Source organism: Nelumbo nucifera, chromosome 1, assembly GCF_055504915.1.
Source record: "Nelumbo nucifera cultivar China Antique chromosome 1, China Antique-T2T, whole genome shotgun sequence".
Taxonomy (NCBI): Eukaryota; Viridiplantae; Streptophyta; class Magnoliopsida; order Proteales; family Nelumbonaceae; genus Nelumbo; species Nelumbo nucifera.
The window spans coordinates 90,064,574-90,086,500 of NC_142649.1; the positions used below are offsets into that span (position 1 = coordinate 90,064,574).

The 21,927-nt window shown below is 38.4% G+C and overlaps 1 protein-coding gene across 1 annotated transcript; it reads left to right on the forward strand.

The window, feature by feature from the left end:
• Window positions 1-12,721: 12,721 nt before the first annotated feature.
• On the forward strand, window positions 12,722-16,827 carry LOC104588856 (vignain-like). Its single transcript, XM_010246977.2, has 4 exons — window positions 12,722-13,172; window positions 15,648-15,883; window positions 15,977-16,117; window positions 16,298-16,827. The coding sequence occupies exons 1-4, from the start codon at window positions 12,722-12,724 to the stop codon at window positions 16,553-16,555; spliced, it is 1,086 nt and encodes a 361-aa protein (XP_010245279.1). The 3' UTR covers window positions 16,556-16,827.
• Window positions 16,828-21,927: the final 5,100 nt, after the last annotated feature.

Here is a 21,927-nt window from a genome sequence, read left to right on the forward strand (position 1 = left end):
CTGTGATCTAACCTCTGTTTTGCAGGATGGATTGTACGGACAGCCCTGGATTAACTGGTTCTTGTTTTCTTTTATCAGTTCTTTAATTTCAGATTATTTTCTTGAATTAAAGATTTAATTAAAGATCAAACCCTAGACCCATTCAAACCAAGATTGCTTCAAATTGTTTGGACCGAATCTAGGGTTTATTCAAGGCTGAAAGTCAACCCTAATTTTCCCACAAATGGGCCTAAGGATTGATGTTTAATTAAATGGTTAATTCGGCCCAACCTGTAAGGCCCAGTTTTAAACTGTTAAAACTGCCAAAAGCCCACTTCAAAGAAACAAGCTATATGGGCCGAACTGGGTAACCCTGATTCAGCCCATATACCTAGATGATATTAATTGTTAATATTATGAATTAAAATGGGCTTCAAATGGGTTATTACAAATAATTAATTGATTGGATCAATTCCTCCCTGCATGTGATGTATGGATGTGTGTGATGTGCTACGTTCATGGGCCATAAGTGCTTGGCCCATGCTGATTCGATAGTGGCTCTTGCGCACACCATGGCTGAATGCACATCATTGCCATTGTATCCCTACTGGTCATTTGATGACCTCCCTCAATGGTGGGCCCCGCACCTCCTGAAGAGGTTACGTGCGGAACCCTAGCTGATTTTGGCCCACCGAAATCTGGCTTTATGAAAGTCAGTGGGAGCCACTCTGGTTTGACCTAAAATAAACTAGGGCGTAATTCTTGTTCCCTCCAGTAAGTATGAGTGCATGTGATAGGGAGATTCATGTGATGAACTCTCTAAAGGCCTTCCATCATTAGCATGAGGATGGGTCCTTCAGTAATGAGGAAACGCACCAGAAAATGGGCTATCCATTTGCTGTTGGGCTTGTCTAAGTGTTTCATAAGATGATAGGGGCGTCATAGACCGATGTGGGAGAGGCTTCACCAGAAAATGGGAACTTTCTCACGGTACCTTGGTGTTCACGAATATGATGGGTGAGCACTCACTAAACAGAGAGGTTTACCTGAAAACGGCTCTGAACCTTGTCTGACAGAGGCCAAAGGGAAAACTCATATGATGAGTGGATGTGATCCTTCACAGAAAGGTGGTGGGGTTTTGCAGCTGAAACAGTTGCCTCCATGCACCCTATGTGGTTTCCCACATTTCTAGAGACAAGTCACTGCCTTCGTCCCTGAGCAGGAGGGAAAACTCAGAGATGAAAAAATGGGAATGGAACATAGATTAAAATCCATATCTGTGATTTGAACATGAATCAAATAAGGTTGTGGACTGATATTTGCTGTTTTATCAGAAAATGACAAACGGACAATTTGCAAAGCTTCTTGACGACAACAAGCTTAAGGGCCCAAACTATGCTGACTGGTACCGTAACCTAATGCTGGTTTTAATATCTGAAAAATTGGACAAGGTAGTCAAGTCTCCTTCCCCGGAACGTTCGGGTGATAGGGCTTCTGAAGCCTGTAGGAGAGAATTCTAAGATTGGGAGGATAAAAACTCCCTAGCCCGCTGCTTGAAGGGATGAGAAATCCATCCTATGGACGCCCAAAAGATTGCTGAATAAGGGGCGAATTTCAAAAAAATTTTCTCTCCCTTCAACTGGGAATCGTATTCCCCATTTAGAAAATCATATTTTCAAGGATCAATTCTGAACCATAAACTGAACCAGATCTGAACGAAAAAGGAGTGGGAAGGATTATACCTGATACGGAGAAGTAGTATCTCCCAACGAAGGTGTTCACGCCCAAGGAAGGATCCAAAGACTGCTCCCACTGAAGATGGCGCAGTGCAGGTGGAGCAGAATCAGCAGTGTTCTTCTCCAAGAACTCTGTCCTTCGCAAGAATCAGCAAGATGGTACGTGAGCACAGCTTCCTTTCAATCCTTTCTCAAAGGACTGATGTCAAGATCCAATCTTGACTTCTCCCACAAGTGGAGATCGAACTGGCAAATAGGGCGGCAAGAATAGGGAGGTGGCAAGAGAGTATTTGCAGGGAGCAGAATTCTCTCTTCTTGATTTCAGCACTAAAGAAAACCTGATGATCTGTGTGTGTATATATCTAAAGGCTGCCGCCCCCTTCTTCTTTTATAATCTTAAAGGGATCAGCTCCTAATCTAATTAGGAGTTGCTAATCTAAATCATATTTGGGTTAGAAGTCCCTTTAAGTGATAAGGGATAATCCTTAGCTTATCTGGAGATCAGATCAGCCATCTCCTAATCTGATTAGGAGGTTTCCAGATCTAAATCTTATTTAGATTTTGGACTCTCTAAGTGGATAGGGTTTAAGCCCAATCCTATTAGCTGATCCACTTTAGATTTTGCCCCTTTATTAACTAAATAAACAGCCCAGTTCGAAATGGGCTTTAGGCCCATTAAGCTTATGTGCTCACTTAACCCTCTTAACTGCTGCCCAGTTGGGCTTCCTTGTATGGCGTGGGACCCAAGCATTGATCTACACATCAGCCGCATGGGTTTGGCCCAGCCTTTGTTACAAGGCCTGGCCGAATACACTGTTAAAGACAGTGCACCCCCTGAAACCCATCAAATGGGCTCTACGGGCCCAACACTTACCCTAAGAGGTCCCTGGGCCAAGCCACCTTGTAACACCCAGGGACTGTGGGCAGATGCAAGATTAGCCCATCAGGTATTATCCTCAATGGTCTTACACTTAACCTCTCAGCCCATAATGATCATACACTGCCCGACAAGAGAGGACCTCTCCCTCGGCTGCAAGGAACAGTGTTGCACTCTCCACTCACATGGATCCCGGGAATTAAAACCTTCTTGCAAACAATTTAGAAACCATATATATATACTTTTATATCTTATATAAAATATATTTTGCAAAACAAATCTCAACGGTTGAAATCGGCTGCCGGCAGTCTTGGTTTCCATCAGTGAGAGTGCATCCCCGATCATTACCATTGTCCGACAAAGGGGCTGATCCTGTCACTATGATCACCCACTCAGATGAATTCTCGGACTGTCCCAACATACCCAGGTTTTGACCCCCGCTAAGGATCTCACTGATTGGTACATCAAAGATAGCCCAATCTGACACCTAGTGCAGTATCATAATCGAGTCTAGGGGTCGGGTGTAACTTTCCAGTTTTTGCCCATCAATCTCCAAGGTCCAGGGCAATACTGGAAATCTGGTCCAGTTCAAAGATTCAATTAATCCTACACTGTATGTGCCTAGGGTCTCACCCTGGCAGCTGACACAGGCCACCCCAACCGACTTGGTGGCACCACAGTGTCAGCCTTGTTAGGATAGGTCTCCCCAGACCGACCCACTGGCTGTGAACATTCTAAACTAACACGAGTCTCATTAAGTGTCCAGTTTAAGGGTATTACACAGAAACATACCAAGGGAACATGAATCAAATATGTATCTTTATTCATTTACAATAAACTCATAAAGTACATCATTCTGATTGAAGCTAAGGGCATACAAAACTGTCCAACACTGCTATGTCGTTGCTTCTTTGGACAACTCAATACAGAGGCAGTTCGATCAGATCGAACTCGCTAAGGACATATTGGAAAGTCTGAAAACAATGTATGAAGAGTAGAACCGTTCTACACGGCAGAAGGTCTTGAAAATGTTCATGACCGCTCAGATGTCCAAAGGGAAGAAAATTCATGACCATTGCCTTCAGATGATGGGTTACATTAACGAGCTGGAAGCCCTTGGATCCGGGCTAGATCTTGGAACTCAAGTAGATGCCATTTTGAACTCCTTTCCCTCTTCCTTCAATGGGTTCATATTAAACTACAATATGAACAAGCTGAATGTCTGCGTCCAAAAGCTGAGCAATATGTTGTGAAGGGCCGAGGACTTACTTAAGAAGGATGAGCCTGTGGTGATGCTTGTTGAAGCTAACAAAATGGGCAAGAAAAAGAGGAAGGCAAAGAAGCCATAGAAGAAGACTACCAAGCCCAAAAAGCAGAAGAAGGACAGGACAGCTGATGCATGTCACTTCTGCAAACAAACCGGCCACTGGAAGAGGAACTGTCCTCAATACCTGGAATCCAAGAAAGGTAATTTTGAATCTTGTGTCATAGAAACCAACTTTTTGGTAGCTTCTGCGTCCTGGTGTATTGACTCCGGGGCTTTAACTCATGCGTATAACTCACTGCAAGGGTTCAAGGTAAGTAGAAGGCTAAATGATGGAGAAGTGATGCTCTACTTGGGGACTTCTGCAAACGTTGCAGCTACGGCAATAGGCACCGTAGAATTAAAATTTAGAGAAGGAAATGTTGTACTTAAAGATTGTCTTTTTGTGCAAAATCTAAGAAGAAATTTGATTTCTGTCTCAAAACTGTGTGCGGATGGATATTCTGTCTTTTTCAGTAATACGATTACTATTAAAAGAAACAATAAATTCATCGCATATGGGGAACTGGAGAACGGTCTCTATGTTCTACATCATTCTCTAGAAACTAACATAGCCGAAACTACGTCGGCCGAAATCCCCAAGAAAAGAGCACGTGATACAGTTAATCCCACATGCCTGTGGCATTACTGACTTGGCCATATTGGTATTGATCGAATCACAAGACTGGTAAAGGATGGTCCTTTGGATTTTCTAACTATAGAAGATCTTCCCACTTGTGAGCCTTGCCTTCAGGGTAAGATGACAAAGAGGCCATTTAACGGTAAGCCTGAAAGATGTACAGGCACGCTTGACCTTATACATACTGATGTATGTGGTCTCCTGAGTGTTAGGACCCGTAACCAACACGTGTATTTTATTACTTTCATCGATGATTTTTCATGATATGGTTACGTGTACCTAATGAGACACAAGTCTGAATCTTTTGAAAAGTTCAAGGAGTTCAGGCAAGAGGTCGAGAAACAGTAACTTCAAGTGGGGAAAGTACTTCTTTAAAAAAGTAACTTCAAGTTGTGTATTTTTCAACACTTCTTGAAGAAGTATTTCTGCAAAAAAATGGGGCGAACCAGTCCCTAATATGTTTTTGTAATACCTAAAATACCCCCACACGAGGGTTATACCTCCTCTTTTCATTCGAACATCTCTACTAGGTGGTGGTGCACCCAATTACAAGTCTACTGACAACGATCAGCGGTGATGAAAAGTGGTCAGCAGACTTGTCGTTTGGCCACTTTCTTCTATTTTTTGAAGTTATTGTTCTCATTTAATCATTTTTTTTGTTTTTTTTTTCTAACTTGAACTCCCTTGTTCTAACAGCGACAATCTCACTGTCCAGCCACCAGCAACAAGAAGTTTGTTCGTAGATCTTACACTTGACTATCTAGTTTTTCTTCCTGGGTTTTTTTTTTTTTTCTAAAAACTTGAAACTCTATAGAGATCAACTATATTTTCTCTTCTTAGGTAAGTTTGTTGGGATCAAACTCTGTTTTTTTTTTTTTTTTTTTTTTTTTAACATAGTTTCAGCCTAAACATTCTATATCAGGTGGAAGGAAGGAAGATATAATGAAGTTTCCTTTCTGACTTTGATTAATTATAGCCATCCCATTGACCCCTAAGACGTTGTTGTGGCCACTCTGTCGAGTGAACACTATAGCAACATTTCGGGTCAACAAGATGACATAATCTAGGTCAGTAGGTCGGGTCTGGGTCTAGGTCTAAATTACAATTAACCAGTTTTTTTTTCTAATTTATGAATGAACAGTTTTTGTGATTTTGGGATATTATTAAATTATTAATTTTGGTAACTTTTTATTTTGTAAATTATTAATTTATGAAAGTGGAGTAATTTACCAGCCAATGAATCCAATGAATGAGATGGATGGTAGTAGCAATTTACCTGCCAATGAATCTCACCAATCAATGGGAGAGATTCTGTCTTCAATGGATCCGGGACTAGTTGCCCTGCACCTGGACCTAAATTATGTGCAGAAAAGCATGCAAGTAAACTAAATGGCTCCAGCTTCAATCTCAAGCGCTCGACTTTCTGGGGAAGGAACACTGTAAGATGTTCAACCCTGTTAACAGAGCAGGGGTAGTGCTGAAAGCCAGAAGTTTAGGGGGCCTTTGTTGCAAAACAAAGTTTGGATGGCTAAGTGTCACCACCCCATAAACCTTAAGTACAAGGTGGCAGTTTGTAATTTACCCTTTCTTTCTTTTATGGATAATACATGATGAGCACTTGGCCATCTGAATGCTGTCAGTATCTTGTCACACCATTGGCACTGATCTCTGCAAACCCTAATCAGCAATTGGCCTCTCTTTGTGGTTGCATTGTTGTTCTAACATTTTTACTTAGAATAGTTAGTGTAAATAAGAAGTTTCTTATACTTTCTAAAATATCAGTGTTCTCAATTCCTGCTTAAGTACTAGGATATGAGATGTTTCATTCTTAGAATCAAAGTCCTGACATATTGTTCTTAATCCTTTTATTTTTCTTACAGACCAGGAAGAACACATCCATGGAGTCGATTGATTCTTCTGGTGAAGAAGAGTATGTTGTTCCACCTTTAACAACTTAACATCTTTCTATTTACAGCTAAAAAAATTCTTACATGTGCAATAATTCTTACCTTGGCTTGAAAATGAATGGCAACTTCTTGCTTATTTGGCTAGAAAGAGGTAACCATTTCACAAAGTTTTGGAAGGTCCTTGTCATGCATATGACAGTGCATTGAAACTTGAAGTTTTTTGTTTATTGTCTTGTATTCTCTCATGCTCATGGAGTTGTATCAGATGATCATTCATTGAAGTGTTTCTGACTAGACTTTTGGCTCTTAATATCAGATGTGATAGTACCGAGAAAATGGTCACACCTTGTGCGAGTTTTATGATGTACCAAGAAAAAAATGGTATTTTAAAAATTTAAAATCAATTCATATCCTTACATTTCCTATGAAACGTTTTTATTTCAATGGGTTCTTATATGAACCATTACGCTTTCATTAAAACATTTTCTCTTTATCTTGTTTTATTTCATATTTGAGCAAGCTTACACAGAAAGCTACAGATTGGGTTTAAGGATGCGCCTATTTTATCCATTTCTCTATTACCATCAATGATCTTTTTACATTTTGGAAATTTACTTTGTCTACAATTATAGGTACTAGGCCAATCATGATAGGATCCATTCCACACACATACAGGGGGTAGGTGTGTGTGTTTGTCATGCAAATCATTCTAACTGATGTGGCATATATTGATATATATCATGGTCAGATCCATTATCTAATTCTTGTTCATATATAATTGGGAATGAATCCTTTGAGCCAAATAAGAAAGTAGCACCTACATCACATCCCACATATGTTTTATTTTTATAATATATAAAATAATTTCTGAATTTCTCTGAGAAATTCATGTATCCACTACATCTACACCTACACCACATCCCACAAGAGAATAACACCTTTCAGTACCATGTATCCTCTACTTAATCATTCTGAATTTCTCTGAGAATTAGAAGAAAAAACTAATTATGTATGTGTGGGGACTAATGCCATATGACAACAGCCTCGGCCATCACTGAAGTGTGTAGTGGGATTAGTGTCTCTTCATACAATAGTTGAACTGATTAGTTGCAGTAGTAAAGCGACTTCAAATGCTCTGCCACCATGTCCTCTAGAGATTGGTCAATTACCCATCCGGGCCATCTCTGCTTCCAAAAGGATTATGGTGAAAGAATATGTTAATGTTAACATCTGAGCAAGGTACCTTGGATGTTAAGATTTCTAGTAAGGGAAACAAGGAAAGTGTCTACTAACATGAACTGCTTTTGGTGGAGCCCAGGATCAGCAAATGCTTTGGCTTACAGTTTGGCTAAGGCTGGAGTAAATAGGGGCAATATGAATGTGGTAATCTAGGGCTAGATGGGACAATGTGATAACCAGTTTGAATCTTCCAATTTTCTTTTACAGTCTCATTCTAGTGTACTGCATTCTTCTCTAATTCCTTTAAATCTTATACATATCTAAATTACATAATCCAAAACCGCAACACATTTTTTTTTGTAGTTTGCTAAATTCCATAATCTTATGATGATGACTTAAAAGAAGGGTTATTAGGTAAAACTCCCCTTCACTTTTTTGAAATTCTCTTGGTACAAGGACTATCTCATTGGAGGTGTGGTTTTTAACGGCAAAAGTTTGACATAGGGTTACTATCTCACTGGAGGTGTCCAAAAGTCAGGGTAAACCCAAGAGAAAGATAGAAAAGTGAAGAGTGATTTCAAATAATAACCCAAATAAGTAATACAATCTCTTTAATTAATCGAATTAGTTAATTCTTCAGGGTATCAAACTCCTAAGTTTGCATATTCTATATATTTGTGATGAGCATTAACTAATCATACACATAATCTTGTTCCTTGTAGAGGTCAGATAGAGCTATTTGCTTATAGGTATTTACAATGTTTGAGCATAAAGCTTAGTGCATGATATAACCCAGAGGGAAAATATCTCTATTTTGTTTGAGCATAAAACTTAAGTTTATCATTCTCTAGGCTTTGTAGCAGAGGTTGTGGAACTAGGAAATTTAAATTATTCATTTGAAACATGAATGTCCAATCGATCTTTAATCTTGAAAAATACTTTGATGATAATTATATTGAAGGAACTGTCATACAATCTGTCTTCATGCAGGAATTGTACTCAAAATTGAAGATTCTGAGAGAGATAAGGCATAATCAATTTGTTTGGTTGGGCTTGATTAAAATATCCATCTATTGCCTTTAAGTTTCTGCAATATTGTATTTGAATTCTGGTAAAATACAGAATTTGCAAGGTTTTTCTTCCATATGCTTCCAAATTCCACATTGTTGAAAAAGCGGAATTTGAAATCCACCTTCATCTAATAATCATTACGCTAGTGAGTTAGGCTCTCTAAAGTGCATATAATAAATCAAAGATGTATTGACATGACAAAAAAGCATGTGTATATATGGCTCAGTTTGGAGTGCAAAGCGTTATATTTTACATGTGGTTTGAAGATTTCCCAATGCATGGCTGAAAAGGGCTATGAGAATGGTGTGAGTACAGTTTTGTGAGGACTGAATCTCCTTACCCTTAATGTTGTTTACCCTTCTTACATTACATGTGGTTTGAAGATTTGTAAGTAGGTAAAGAACTCACATCAACTGAATTTTGAACTACTATTGATATTCCAATTAATTGCTTAGAATTCAGCCCGTGTAAATTTTAGTTACTTGTCCTATCTTTATAGTTAAAATATTTGAACAGAATTCTAATATTTATATGTTTTGATTTGCAGGTTCAACCAATATGTTAAGTGTATTTGCATTGGAAGATGTACTACATTATTAGAGAATTTGATTTTTTTTAAGTTCTTGTACTATTTATATGTCAATTGGATATTGTATTTGAACAATGTCTTTTTAGATATTTTAATGTATAATCTTTGAATTAATAGATCTCATTTTAAATTGATTTTTATCAAATGGTTTTGTTGTATTAAACAGGTATGAAAATACTAAATCAATAAACAATTCAAGTACCACAAAAATCCTACAATTAAGCGGGTATATGATTTTTTTTTGAAAAAAAACAGGTTTATGCCGGCAGTCATGTCCGCCGGCTTAGTTGTCAACCTGGTATAAATAAAAATGAAAAAAAAAATCTAAGTTGGCGGTCATGCAACCGCTGGTTTAGCTGCAAGCACACCTAAGCCGGCGGTTTGGACCGCCACCTAAGAACGTGAGGGAGTTTGATAGAAAGCTAAGGTGGCGGTCTTTTAGGACTTAAGCCAGCGGTCATAACCGCCACCTTATTAAAGCTAACCCGATGGCTCGAATAGACCGCCGCTTTAGAGCAACTTGGACCACCTTCGCCCAGCCATCAAAGGCGGTAGCCATTTTAGCCTAAGCCAGCGGTCCTGATCTAAGGCGGTAGCTTCTTAGGCGGTGGACGCATGACCGCCAGCTTTGACCTTTTTTCTTGTAGTGTAGCTTATTAAACATCCCCACCTCAATAAGTGCTTAGAAACATAATAAATGATTTGAAAAGTGGATTACCAAACAGCCTTAAGTGGTTGTTAAAATAAGTATTTATAAGAACTACTTGTGTAACAAGTACTTATAAGTGGTTGTTAAAATAAGTACTTATAAGAACTACTTGTGTAACAAGTACTTATAAGTGGTTGTTAAAATAAGTACTTATAAGTGTAACAAGTACTTAATCATCTAACAGGGCCTTAGGCCTTACCAACGTTGCTCTATGAAAAAAAAAATAACAAAAAAAATGAAGAAGATGATGATGTTTAAAAAAGGTCATTGTCCAATAAACATTTACTTGTAGACTGGGGTATGGTCTTAACTTTTTTTCATTTTTTTTCCTACAAAAATAGCCACCCTCAAACTCGAACCGAGATTTTACAATACACAGTCCTTCCACAGTCTATGATCTGAAACAAGGTTTTATAAGAATAAAGGTGAAGCCAATGTATGGTGGGGTGTGAAAAGGGCAAGGCTCTTAGGTGTTTTGATGCGTAAACCTCTAACAAATATATATATATATATATATATATATATATATATATATATATATACTAGAAAAAACAAATAAAGAAAAGATAACTTCTTTCTAGATTTACATTTCCCAACCCAATTTGAATTTGACCCGATCCAGGGAACAATCAAAGTGCCAAATTTATCATTTCTATTTTATGATCCATAACTTAGTCTTGTAGACATGTTCTGTACCTTTGCCTTATTTTTAAGATTAACAAAACTTGAATCAGTTACTAATTAAAATGATTCTATTAATAATTAATACTAACTTCCATTTATGGTGTTCCTCATCTATTTAAGCCTTACCCTTGCATATCACGAGACTGAAGGCTTGAAGCTAGGCATGGGACTCTAGTGATTCAAGGCCTAAGCCTTGGCAACAAAGACAAAGGCTATTGAGAGGGCAGGCCTTTTTGGTCCAACTCAGGATTTGCACCCGATTTTATTCCCACCCCTAATACCCTTAAAATATGTATTGTAGGTTAAGTTTAGAAAGAGTATAAATATAAATATGTACAGTATAAATACATATAAAATAATATAAAATACATGTATATTTATGTTTGTACTCTTTCAAATTGAGCCATATGTAATATTGAAAAAAAAACAAACGAAATCTTTTCAAATGTCTTAATAGAATGATTGAAGACTAAAGTATTTGGGCAACCACCCTTCGCAATTATCGACAATATTATATGATACTACTAATATATATATATATATATATATATATATATTCCGATTAATGTCCTGGACGTGAAGCCTAGGCAAATGTCATTCCAATCATCCGTGTCAGCTTTATATTAATTTATACTCTCCTCTCATACTAGCGTCTCAATCCCCTTAAAAATTGTGGTATTTCTAAAACAGGGGGCTATTCAAACCAAAACCACAATCAATTCAGTTTCCTCGTTAAAGAAATGAATCTACCATTCAATGGGTCTCTTCTATTATACGTGAGTTAGTTTTGTTTTGTTTATACCAACCAAACAGGGACTTCCTTTACACGCACACTTGCAACTAGATTGTGTATAGGTCTCGAACTGCAGAATGTCCCTGTCAGGAAATTCATAAACTCCGCAAGTCTTGTTTGGTATGTAGAGATTACCTCAGAATGTACCAAACGAGTGTTAGAAAATTAAAACAACGGAATAACCGCCAACGGAACCTCACAGTTCTTTATCTTTTTAATGAATGTCAACCAACTCCAATATGTCAAACTCCCCCTTTGCTTGCATGAGTTGATCCCGTTAATTAACACGTCTTCTCATGTCATAGGCCTTTTCTTGAAAAACCCATTTTTTATTAACTTTTTTTTCGACAACATTTTTTCTTAATGATACTTGTTACCACTGTTTTCAAAACCGGACCGGATTGGATGGTCGGACCAGAAAAACCGGGAACCAGTCACCTGATAAGTTACATTTTCCTCTAAAACCTCTTTTTCCCCTAAAATCGTTGATTTTGGTCAGCAAATTACTGAACCGGTCAGTTAATTGTTCGAACCATTTGAACAGTTCAAACGGTTTTGACTATTTTTCAATTTTTTAATTTTATTTTAATTGTTTTTTTGTCAGAACAGGCCGGTCATTCGGGTCCAACGATCAGACCATTCAAATCAATAACAGGACCCCTGACCGGTTCGATCACCGGTTCGTTTTTAAAAGCCATGCTTGTTACCCACAAAAATTCCTCACATAACAATTTTGTCAATATGGGTCGGTCTGGTCCAGATCCAACAGATTGATCATAGAACTAGTACCGAACCCGGGCCTGTAACCGGGTCCTTATTTGTTAAATTGCATTTGGACATCATACATTATAGTATTAGATAGTATATCAAGAGAAAAATATATTCTTTTTGTAGTAAAATTAAAAAAAAAAAAAGCTAGGTATTACACTGGCGGTACCTTTATGCAATGTCGATATAATGCATATAGATAACCATATACAATCGCTTCGGTTCAGAACATCCAAAACCAATTACAACCCAAATATAATGGGGACAGATAATACAGACCCAGACCCTAAAAATTGGGTTATTTAATTGGTTGAGTTCTGCACGACCCAGCCAGCCCCATAAGCCCAGCCAGCCCCATAAGCAAGCTTTTTCACGTATTAGTTGTCTCGTTCTAATTAATTATATATTTGATGGGGACCTGTAAAGCCATTCTCTTATATAAGCCAATTTCCTGTAGACTTGTTCCATCTTGTGGAGAATGAAGCAATGGACGTTGGGAAGATTGTTTTGTTTGGCCTGTCACTTGCTCTGGTTCTTGGCCTTGCCAAGAGCTTTGATTATCATGAGAAGGAGTTGGCGTCGGAAGAAAGCCTCTGGGACTTGTATGAGAGGTGGAGAAGCCATTACACTGTTTCTCGAGACCTGACAGAGAAGAAGAAGCGTTTCAACGTGTTCAAAGAGAACTTGAAATACATCCATGAATTCAATAAGAAGGATCACCCCTACAAGCTGAAACTGAACAAGTTTGCAGACTTGACCAACCATGAGTTCAGGAGCTTGTACGCTGGCTCCAAAGTAAACCATCACAGGATGCTCCGAGGAAGCCAACGTGGTGGAACAGAGGGCTTCCGGTATGAGAAAGAGAGCAACCTACCCGCTTCAGTCGACTGGAGGAAGAATGGAGCAGTCACTGATGTGAAGAACCAAGGGCAATGTGGTAAGCTTAATCTTATGCTTTAGAATGATTTGACTCACCTTATTATTGGAGTTCGGATTTCCTCTCACAAATTTGGCCCTTACACCAACTTTGTGAGGAAGTCTGATTAATTCTCTTTGTTGCATATATCTAGAAGTCCATACCTCTAAATTCGAAGGTTGCTTGAAAAAAATAATTTTTAGTGTTATTATCTAAAACCTCCCTTCACTATTCTCCATTTCTTTTAAATTTATTTGACTTTTTTAAAACCTCCAGAGACCCCGTCAAAGATCTTTCCTTAGGAGATTAAGTTTACTATATTACCCTTCCCTTTGAACTTACCATGAACAAAAATTATGCGATAATGAAATTTATTATACTAACCCTCCATATGAGATTCGAGGGTTCTATCTCTTCATCCAAATGGGCTTGGGACTCTCGGTTGGTGGAGGATAAAAGAAGAAACATTTTTTTTTTGTTTTTAATTTGTTTTCTTTTTTAAACAATTGTTCAATAGAGGATGAGGATTAGTTTGGTTCTTAGAAATAATGAATGGCTTAGGTGACAAATTTATGTTTTATTAAATTGTTTTTTATTTCTTTTGAAGGGTTATACAACGTGGAATAATCCATCCCCCAATCACCCAAGTGTAGGCGGGATAGAATCCCAAGTCTCCACTACGAGGAGGAGACATTACCAACCTGCATCTAGTTGGAACCTTGCCTGACAAACTTATACATGTTAGTGGTCATTAACTTTGACATAATAAACCATAAGTTTAATTAACAAAAATTCTTTGATAAGGGGTCTTAGAGATTTTGAAAAGTCAAGGAAGGTTTAAGAGAAATGGAAAAATTATCTAGATTTAGGAGCTGTTTGGGGTCTTATCTTTCAACAACACAGTAAATAAGAAGTCGCACTGAGCTTTGGGGGTCTCATCTTTAAAGATCAAGACCATTTGGTATAGTCATGGGCTACATGGCTGTTAAAAACAGTAGTTCTGTAAATAAATCGGATCAGATCCAATTCGAATCTGAATCCAATCCAATAAGAGCCGAATTCAGATATCTCCCTTGATCCTAACATATCGGATCATATCCAAAAATTCATTCCGTTTAGTTAACTAATAGAATTTGGATATACCCCGATATGATCCATTAGTTATAAAATATTATATATTATATATGTATGTTCCATATGTTATTTATATAATTATGTATTATATTACAATATAATAATATATTATATAAATACTATAATATAAATTTATATTATATCATATTTCTTTATTACAATTCTAATCAAATCAGATTTGAATCAGATAATCGGTATGATATTCGAATTCAAATCATAATCTTAAAAATCTAACGCATTCTTATCATATTCAGATCAATCGGATTTCTTATCAGATCAGATAAGAAATACCCCTTTTTAAATCTGATCCGATCTATTTGCAACCCTAAAAAACAATTGAGAAGGTCATTTTCAATATGTAAAGACCAAAAGTTTCATTCGAAGCTTATGGATTTTTGTCTTTTTTGATCTTTATGCATCCTCATCTTCGCATCTTTCCATCTACATGATAGCAAAGAGAAAAAAACCTTTTTCTGATCTTTTGAGCATTCTACAATCCAAAAGACATGCCAAAAAAAACACACCAATTGATATACTTCAATTGAATCAAATATCTAGATATGTACAACTCAAATTCAAGTCTATGTTAAAACATTTTACATATCCATTAAATATCAGATCAAATTTAAATCTTAATCTTGTTAGATTTATATATACCCATATCCAAATTTAAACAAAATCTGTTTGCAGTTTCTTACTGTCTATAACATCAAAACCAGAATAGACATGTATCGCCAATAAGGATGTCCATTATACAGTTCAATTCATAAAATCAAACCAAACCAAATGGAATTTGTGGTTTGGTTCGGTTTGATAATTTTCTAAATTGCGGTTTACAGTTTCGGTTTGATTTACTAGATTTTATAAACTGTAAACCAAAAGTTTATTACACACAAACAATGTAAATGTATAAATGGCATATGAATATATGATGTATAAATATTACATGTAATATAATATATCTAAATTGAATACATAAACTTATAAATATATAATGAACTCTTTATTTTATAATAAAACAATAAAATAAAAGTTCTAAGTTTTAGGGGATCTATTTGGGCTTTCTAATTGGGTTGAGCCCAGTAGAATCATAGAATGGTCCAAAGTCATCAAATCGTATTAAAAACTGCACAAAACTGTAAAAAAATAGTTTGGTCTAATTTGATTTGGTTTTAAAATTTCTCAAACCGTAGTTTACCAGTTTGCACTGAGATCTTCTCCAAATTGCACCAAATTGGATCATGAACACCCCTAAATTCCCCAACACTAATTTAAAGATAAAGTTAACTTTGTAGTCTAATACAGATTTTACGGCTTTCATTTCTCTAGCTAGAGACTTACCTCATCTTGTTGATATTGTAGGCAGTTGTTGGGCATTTTCAACCGTGGCTGCAGTTGAAGGTATAAACCAAATCAAAACGAACAACCTAGTTTCATTGTCCGAGCAGGAGTTGGTAGACTGTGATACCACTTATAATCAAGGTTGCAATGGAGGACTAATGGAATATGCATTTGAATTCATCAAGAAAACTGGAGGAATAACTACTGAGAAAAATTATCCCTACACAGCTAAACAAGGAACTTGTAAGGAAGCAAAGGTAAAACTAGACGCCCTTATTTTCCAGACTAGCTATTTAGATTGTTGGTGAAAACTTGTGTCTTTATGGGGATTGTGTTTGCTGATTTTGCAGAAAAATGCTCCAGTTGTAACCATTGATGGGCACGAGAACGTACCAGCTAACAATGAATATGCATTGAAGAAGGCTGTTGCAAACCAACCTGTGTCTGTTGCCATTGAAGCTAGTGGTACAGACTTTCAATTCTATTCAGAGGTACCAACTGCCTAATTTCAAATCCAATTGCTCTTCTCTGTTTATAGGGTTGTAATTGGATCAGAATATTTAATCCCATTCAAACTCGAACCCGATTTGTTTAAGTTGGATCCAATTCAATCAAATTATATGTTATCAATTCAAATCTAAAATTTTGAATTGGCTCAATTGTGATTTTAGGGCGTATTTACTGGAAAATGTGGCACAGAGCTTGACCATGGAGTGGCAATTGTGGGCTATGGAACAACTATTGATGGGACTAAATACTGGATAGTGAAGAACTCTTGGGGACCTGATTGGGGAGAAAAAGGCTATATAAGAATGGAGCGCAGTATCTCCTCTAAAGAAGGACTATGTGGTATAGCCATGGAGGCCTCATATCCTATCAAGTTCTCACCAAATCCTACTGATACATACATTCCCAAGGATGAACTATAGAGAAATTAATTGGTCATTGGGCATAAAATGTGCAAACAATCCTTCTCACAAATTTGACGATTATGTTAGCTCATATGAACATATTTGTCAAGCTGTATGAGTTTTATATACCTAGTTTGTGAAAGACTTTGATTCAAATATGGGTATGAAATAAAGGTGCTGTTTGTTTGAATTATGAATTTCATTTGCCTTTAACTAAATGCAAGGAAATGCAATAATGGATTGAGTGCAAATTCTAATGCAGACATTAGCTACCTACAATTTGACATAAAGGCTCAGTTTGGAAGAAGTACAAATGCAAATATATAGAGTGCAAAACCTTACATTTTCTATTATTTTGTATGTATTTGTACCCTACATATTTGAATTTGCACTCCTTCGAAACTCAGCCTAAGGATCAATATGTTTGTAATGCAAATCTGAAATAAATAAAAATTTTTATTTGCATTTTTATTCAACTTTGCATCCACTTGTTTATAACCATAAATTGCTAGTTGAAATAAGATGCATAATTTTGTCTCGTTTTCACTCACTAGTATTGAAAATTTTATATTCTCCAAATTTGATGCAAAATTTATACCACCTTCTAATTTCCTTGATTCTCTCTCCTATAAACTAGGGAACAAAACATCTTATGTCTGACGCAACTCTTAATCAACAATTCAATTTGATGATGCACTATTAGGTTGCTCCCTCGTGTCTTGTGACTTGGCTTGAACAAGGTTCCAATCTGGTAGTGCTGAACTACACGACTAAGTTGATGTCTATGTGTCCGAGTTGAGACGAGCTGTAGAGAGAGAATGGTGAGGGTGCCAGGTAGGTTTTACCTGGGAAGAACACTCTGATTCTTAAGTCAGCATTTTGGTCTCTTGAGAATGTGCGAGAGAGTTTGAGTGTATTTGTGCGCATAACTTTCTGGGTGGATCTGGACGTCTTATATAGGCTCCTGGACTCAAGAGCTTAGAGTAACTGTCTTGAGTTCTTTGTGGAGCTATTTCCCTATTTTCAGTTGCATTAAAGTGTTACTTGGGAGATCTTAGCGGGAGTTACGAGTCGTTCGCGTAGAATCATGCGTACGGTATGGTGAGCTGTTCTAACGGTCAAGCTATCGGTGCCTTTGGTATTGAATTGCTAGGGACGGTTAGTGAGCTCTTCCTCGCAAGTCGCCTTAGGTCCTCTCAGCTCAGCTGGCTCCAAGAATAGATCATCGTAATCTTATGGGGGGGGGTCTGTCAGCTTGGCCTTGCCGAGGTGGAGGTCAGTCGCCTTTGGTAGCGAACTGCTCGGGACGGTTAGCGAGCTCTTCCTCGTAGGTCGCCTTAGGTCCTCTCAGCTCAGCTGGCTCTTAGAACAAGTGGTCATAATCTTATGGGGTCTGCCAACTCAGCCTTGTCGAGGTGGAGGTCGGCTTGAGCGAGGTGCTCCAAGCTAATTTATCGAGCTGGTCCGCTAACTCAGCACCAAGGTCTCATCCGGAAGCTACGTGTCACTGTATGATTCAAAGGACCAAATTACCTCTCATCAATTTCCCCCCACTCTCGAGGCAGTGTTAGCTCGGCGAAGAGAGTAGCTCTTAATAAGGGTAATTGGTTTGACTGGTTCATAGGTTATTCGGCTTGCTTTGTAACTCGGTCTGAAGTTGAGTGGACTGTGGCTTCATTTTCAAATTTCAAATCTTGGAAAGAAGGGAGCGCGCGCTGGCTGGTGTAGGATGTGAAGGGATGGGATATCCATCACATGGACGCCCAAGTCTTGTAGAATGGACTGGGCGAATTTGAAAAAAATTTCTCCCATCTTTGCAGGGAATCGAATTCCCTATTTTAGAAAACAAATTTTCAAGGATCAATCTTGAACCATGAACCAAACCAAATCTGAACCAAACGGAATAGAATGGAGGATGTACCTGATACAGAGAAACAGTATCTCCCAATGGAGGTGTTCACGCCCAAGGAAGGATCCAAAATCTGCTCCCACTGAAGATGGCGCAGTGCAGGATGGAGCAGAATCAGCAAGGTTCTTCCAAAAGAACTTGACCCTTTGCAAGAATCAATTGGATGGCTTGTGAGTACAGCACCAACCAATCTTTTCCCAAAAGATTGGAATCAAGATCAGATCTTGATTTCTCCCAAGAACTGGAGATCGAACTGAAGGTAATGGCGGCGGCAGGAAGGAGGCGGCAAGAGAGTATTCGCAGGGTGCAGAAATCTCTCTTCTTGTGATTTTCAGCTCTGAAGAGAATTGAACATCAATCACTAACCGTTTCCGCCCCTTTCTTCTTTCATAATCTTAAAGGGATCAGCTCCTAATCCCATTAGGAGTTGCTAATCCAAATCATATTTTGATTAGAAGTCCCTTTAAGTGATAAGGGGTAACCCTTATCTTATCTGCAGATCAGATCAGCCATCTCCTAATCTAATTAGGAGGCTTCCAGATCTAAATCTCATTTAGATCTTGGACTCTTTAAGTGGATAGGGTCTAGGCCCAATCCTATCAGCTGATCCATCTCAGAATTCGCCCCGTTTAATTGACTGATCAAATCAGCCCAGTTCGAACTGCTGCCCAGTTGGGCTTCCTTGTATGGCGTGGGAGCCAAACATTGATCTACACATCAGCCACATGGGTTCAGCCCAGCCTTTGTTACAAGGCCTGGCCAAATACACTATTATGGACAGTGCACCTCCTGAAAACCCATCTTATGGGCTCTATGGGCCCAACACTTACCCTAAGTGGTCCCTAGGCCAAGCCACCTTGTAACACGCAGGGACTGTGGGCAGATGCAAGATTAGCCCATCAGGTATTATCCTCAATGGTCTTACACTTAACCTCTCAGCCCATAATGATCAAACACTGCCCGACAAGGGAGGACCTCTCCCTCGACTACAAGGAACAGTGTTGCACTCTCTGCTTACATGGATCCCGGGAATTAAAACCTTTTGCAAATCATTTCGAAACCATAACATATATATATATATATATATATATATATATATATATATATCTTTATATAAATATATTTTGCAAAACAAAATCTCAACAATTAAAATCAACTGCCGGCAGTCTTGGTTTCCATTAGAGAGAGTGCATCCCCGATCATTACCTTTGCTCGACAAAGGGGTTGATCCTGTCAATATGATCACCCACTCAGATGAATTCTCGGACTGTCCCAACATACCTAGGTTTTGACCCCCACTAAGGATCTCACTGATTGGTACATCAAAGACAGCCCAATCTGACATCTAGTGTAGTATCATAATCGAGTCTAGGGGTTAGGTGTAACTTTCCAGTTTTGCCCATCTATCTCCAAGGTCCAGGGCAATACTAGAAATCTGGTCCGGTTCAAAGGTTCTATTAATCCTACACTGCATGTGCTTCGGGTCTCACCCTGGTAGCTGAGACAAGCCACCCCAACAGTTGGCCACACACCAGTGTCAGCCTTGGTAGGATAAATCTCCCCAGACTTACCCAATGGCTGTGAACATTCTAAACTAACACAAGTCTCATTAAATGTCCAGTTTAAGGGTATTACACAGAAACACACCACAGGAACATGAATCAAATGTGTACTTTATTCATTTACAATAAATTCATAATGTAAATAATTCTGATTGAAGCTAAGGGCATTCAACTGTCTAACAGGATGTTGGCATATTGCTGGCATTTATCACATTGCAGGACTAGCTTGATCGCATCTACTTTCATAGTGGGCCAATAGTACCCTTGTCATAAGGCTTTCTGAGCTAGGGCCCAGCCTCCTATGTGTCTTCTATAAAGCCCTTCATGAATCTCACAGAGGACTTGATCTACTTCAGTTCATCGTAGGCATCGTAGTTAGGGCAGTGTAATGGACCTTCTGTAGAGCAGCTCGCCCACTATTACGTAGCGAGCTGCTTGTTGTTCTATCCGCTGAGTTGCATTTCTCTCTCTTGGCAATGTGTTATGCTTCAAGTAGCTAAAGACTAGGTCCATCTAGCTCAGCTCGGTAGTTTCTATGTGGGCGACTTCTTCTGCCCCTTTTTCTATTGATAGTAGAGGTATCTCTTTTATGTAAACTGTCCTCTTTGTCGAGTCAATCGTGCTCAATAGTTTTGAGAGGGCGTCAACCTCTATATTTTCCATTCTCAGAACTTGCTAGAGGTACCAGAAGTGGAAGTTGGGCAAGAGTTCCTTGACCTTGGCTAGATAGGTTGCCATGGCGTGCTCTTGAGCCTTATACTCCTTGTTTACCTGGTTCACTATTAGCTGCGAGTCCCTACAAGCCACGAGATGTTTGGCTCCTATCTTCTTTGCTAGTGCTAGCCCAACTATTATTTCCTCGTACTCGACCTCATTGTTTGAAGCTCAGAACTAAAACTAGAGTGCGTATTCAAGCTTTACATCACTAGGTTCGTAGAGTATCAACCCAGCTCCGCTTCCACCTTGATTGGATGAGTCGTCCACATGGAGTATCCAAGGCTCCTTGTCCCAGCTAGCTTTTTTGCAAGCCGGGAGTGGTGTCGCACTGGTTAAAGCCTTCGATTTTTTAGCGGGCTCAGCCGTTTCAAGGATTGATGAGCTGAAAGTGCACTTGACAATAAAATTTGCCAAGACCTATGTGTTTATTGCCGGCCACGGCTCATAACAGATATCGTATTCACTGAGCTTTATTGCCGACTTTGTCAGCCTCCCTAAGACCTCAAGCTTCTGAAGGACCTGCCTTAGGGGTCGATTGGTCAAGAAGACAATGGTATGGACCTAGAAGTAAGGCCTTAGCTTCCAGGCGGCTAACACTAATGCACAGACGAGCTTCACTATGTTAGGATATCTTGTCTCAAAAGCATGTAGGACCTTGCTTATGTAGTACACTGGTCACTGTATCTTGTCAATTTCTCTTACTAAGACTAAGCTAACCACCTCATCACTGGTAGAGAGGTAAAGTTTGAGCTCGTCCCTAGTCTCGGGTTGGGTTATGATAGCTATAAATATATAACCCTAACAAGTGCACTAGTTATCAAGTAGTATAATAATATCGTTCCCACGGGAATTTAACAAAATAAGTATTAGAATCACAATTTTCCCTAATTATTTGGACATTCGAAATTTAGAATTGAGCAAGAACTACTGAAAATAAAACTGGAATAAAGAAAATAAAAACAAGGGTGATCACTTAATCGAATATGCAAATGATGGAATCGCTAGAACTTTTGGTCCACCTAACCAATGCAATGAATATTGATGGGTCCAATTATCCAAGACTAACTGTCATTCCCATAAGCTGAGATTTTCCCAAATTTCTTTAATATTTACTCTCGAGATATATTAAACCTACGCCCATCAGGTAACCCTTCGATCTCTCGAGTAGAGCTCTCAAGATAGAAGTGCATTAAGTCCAAGAA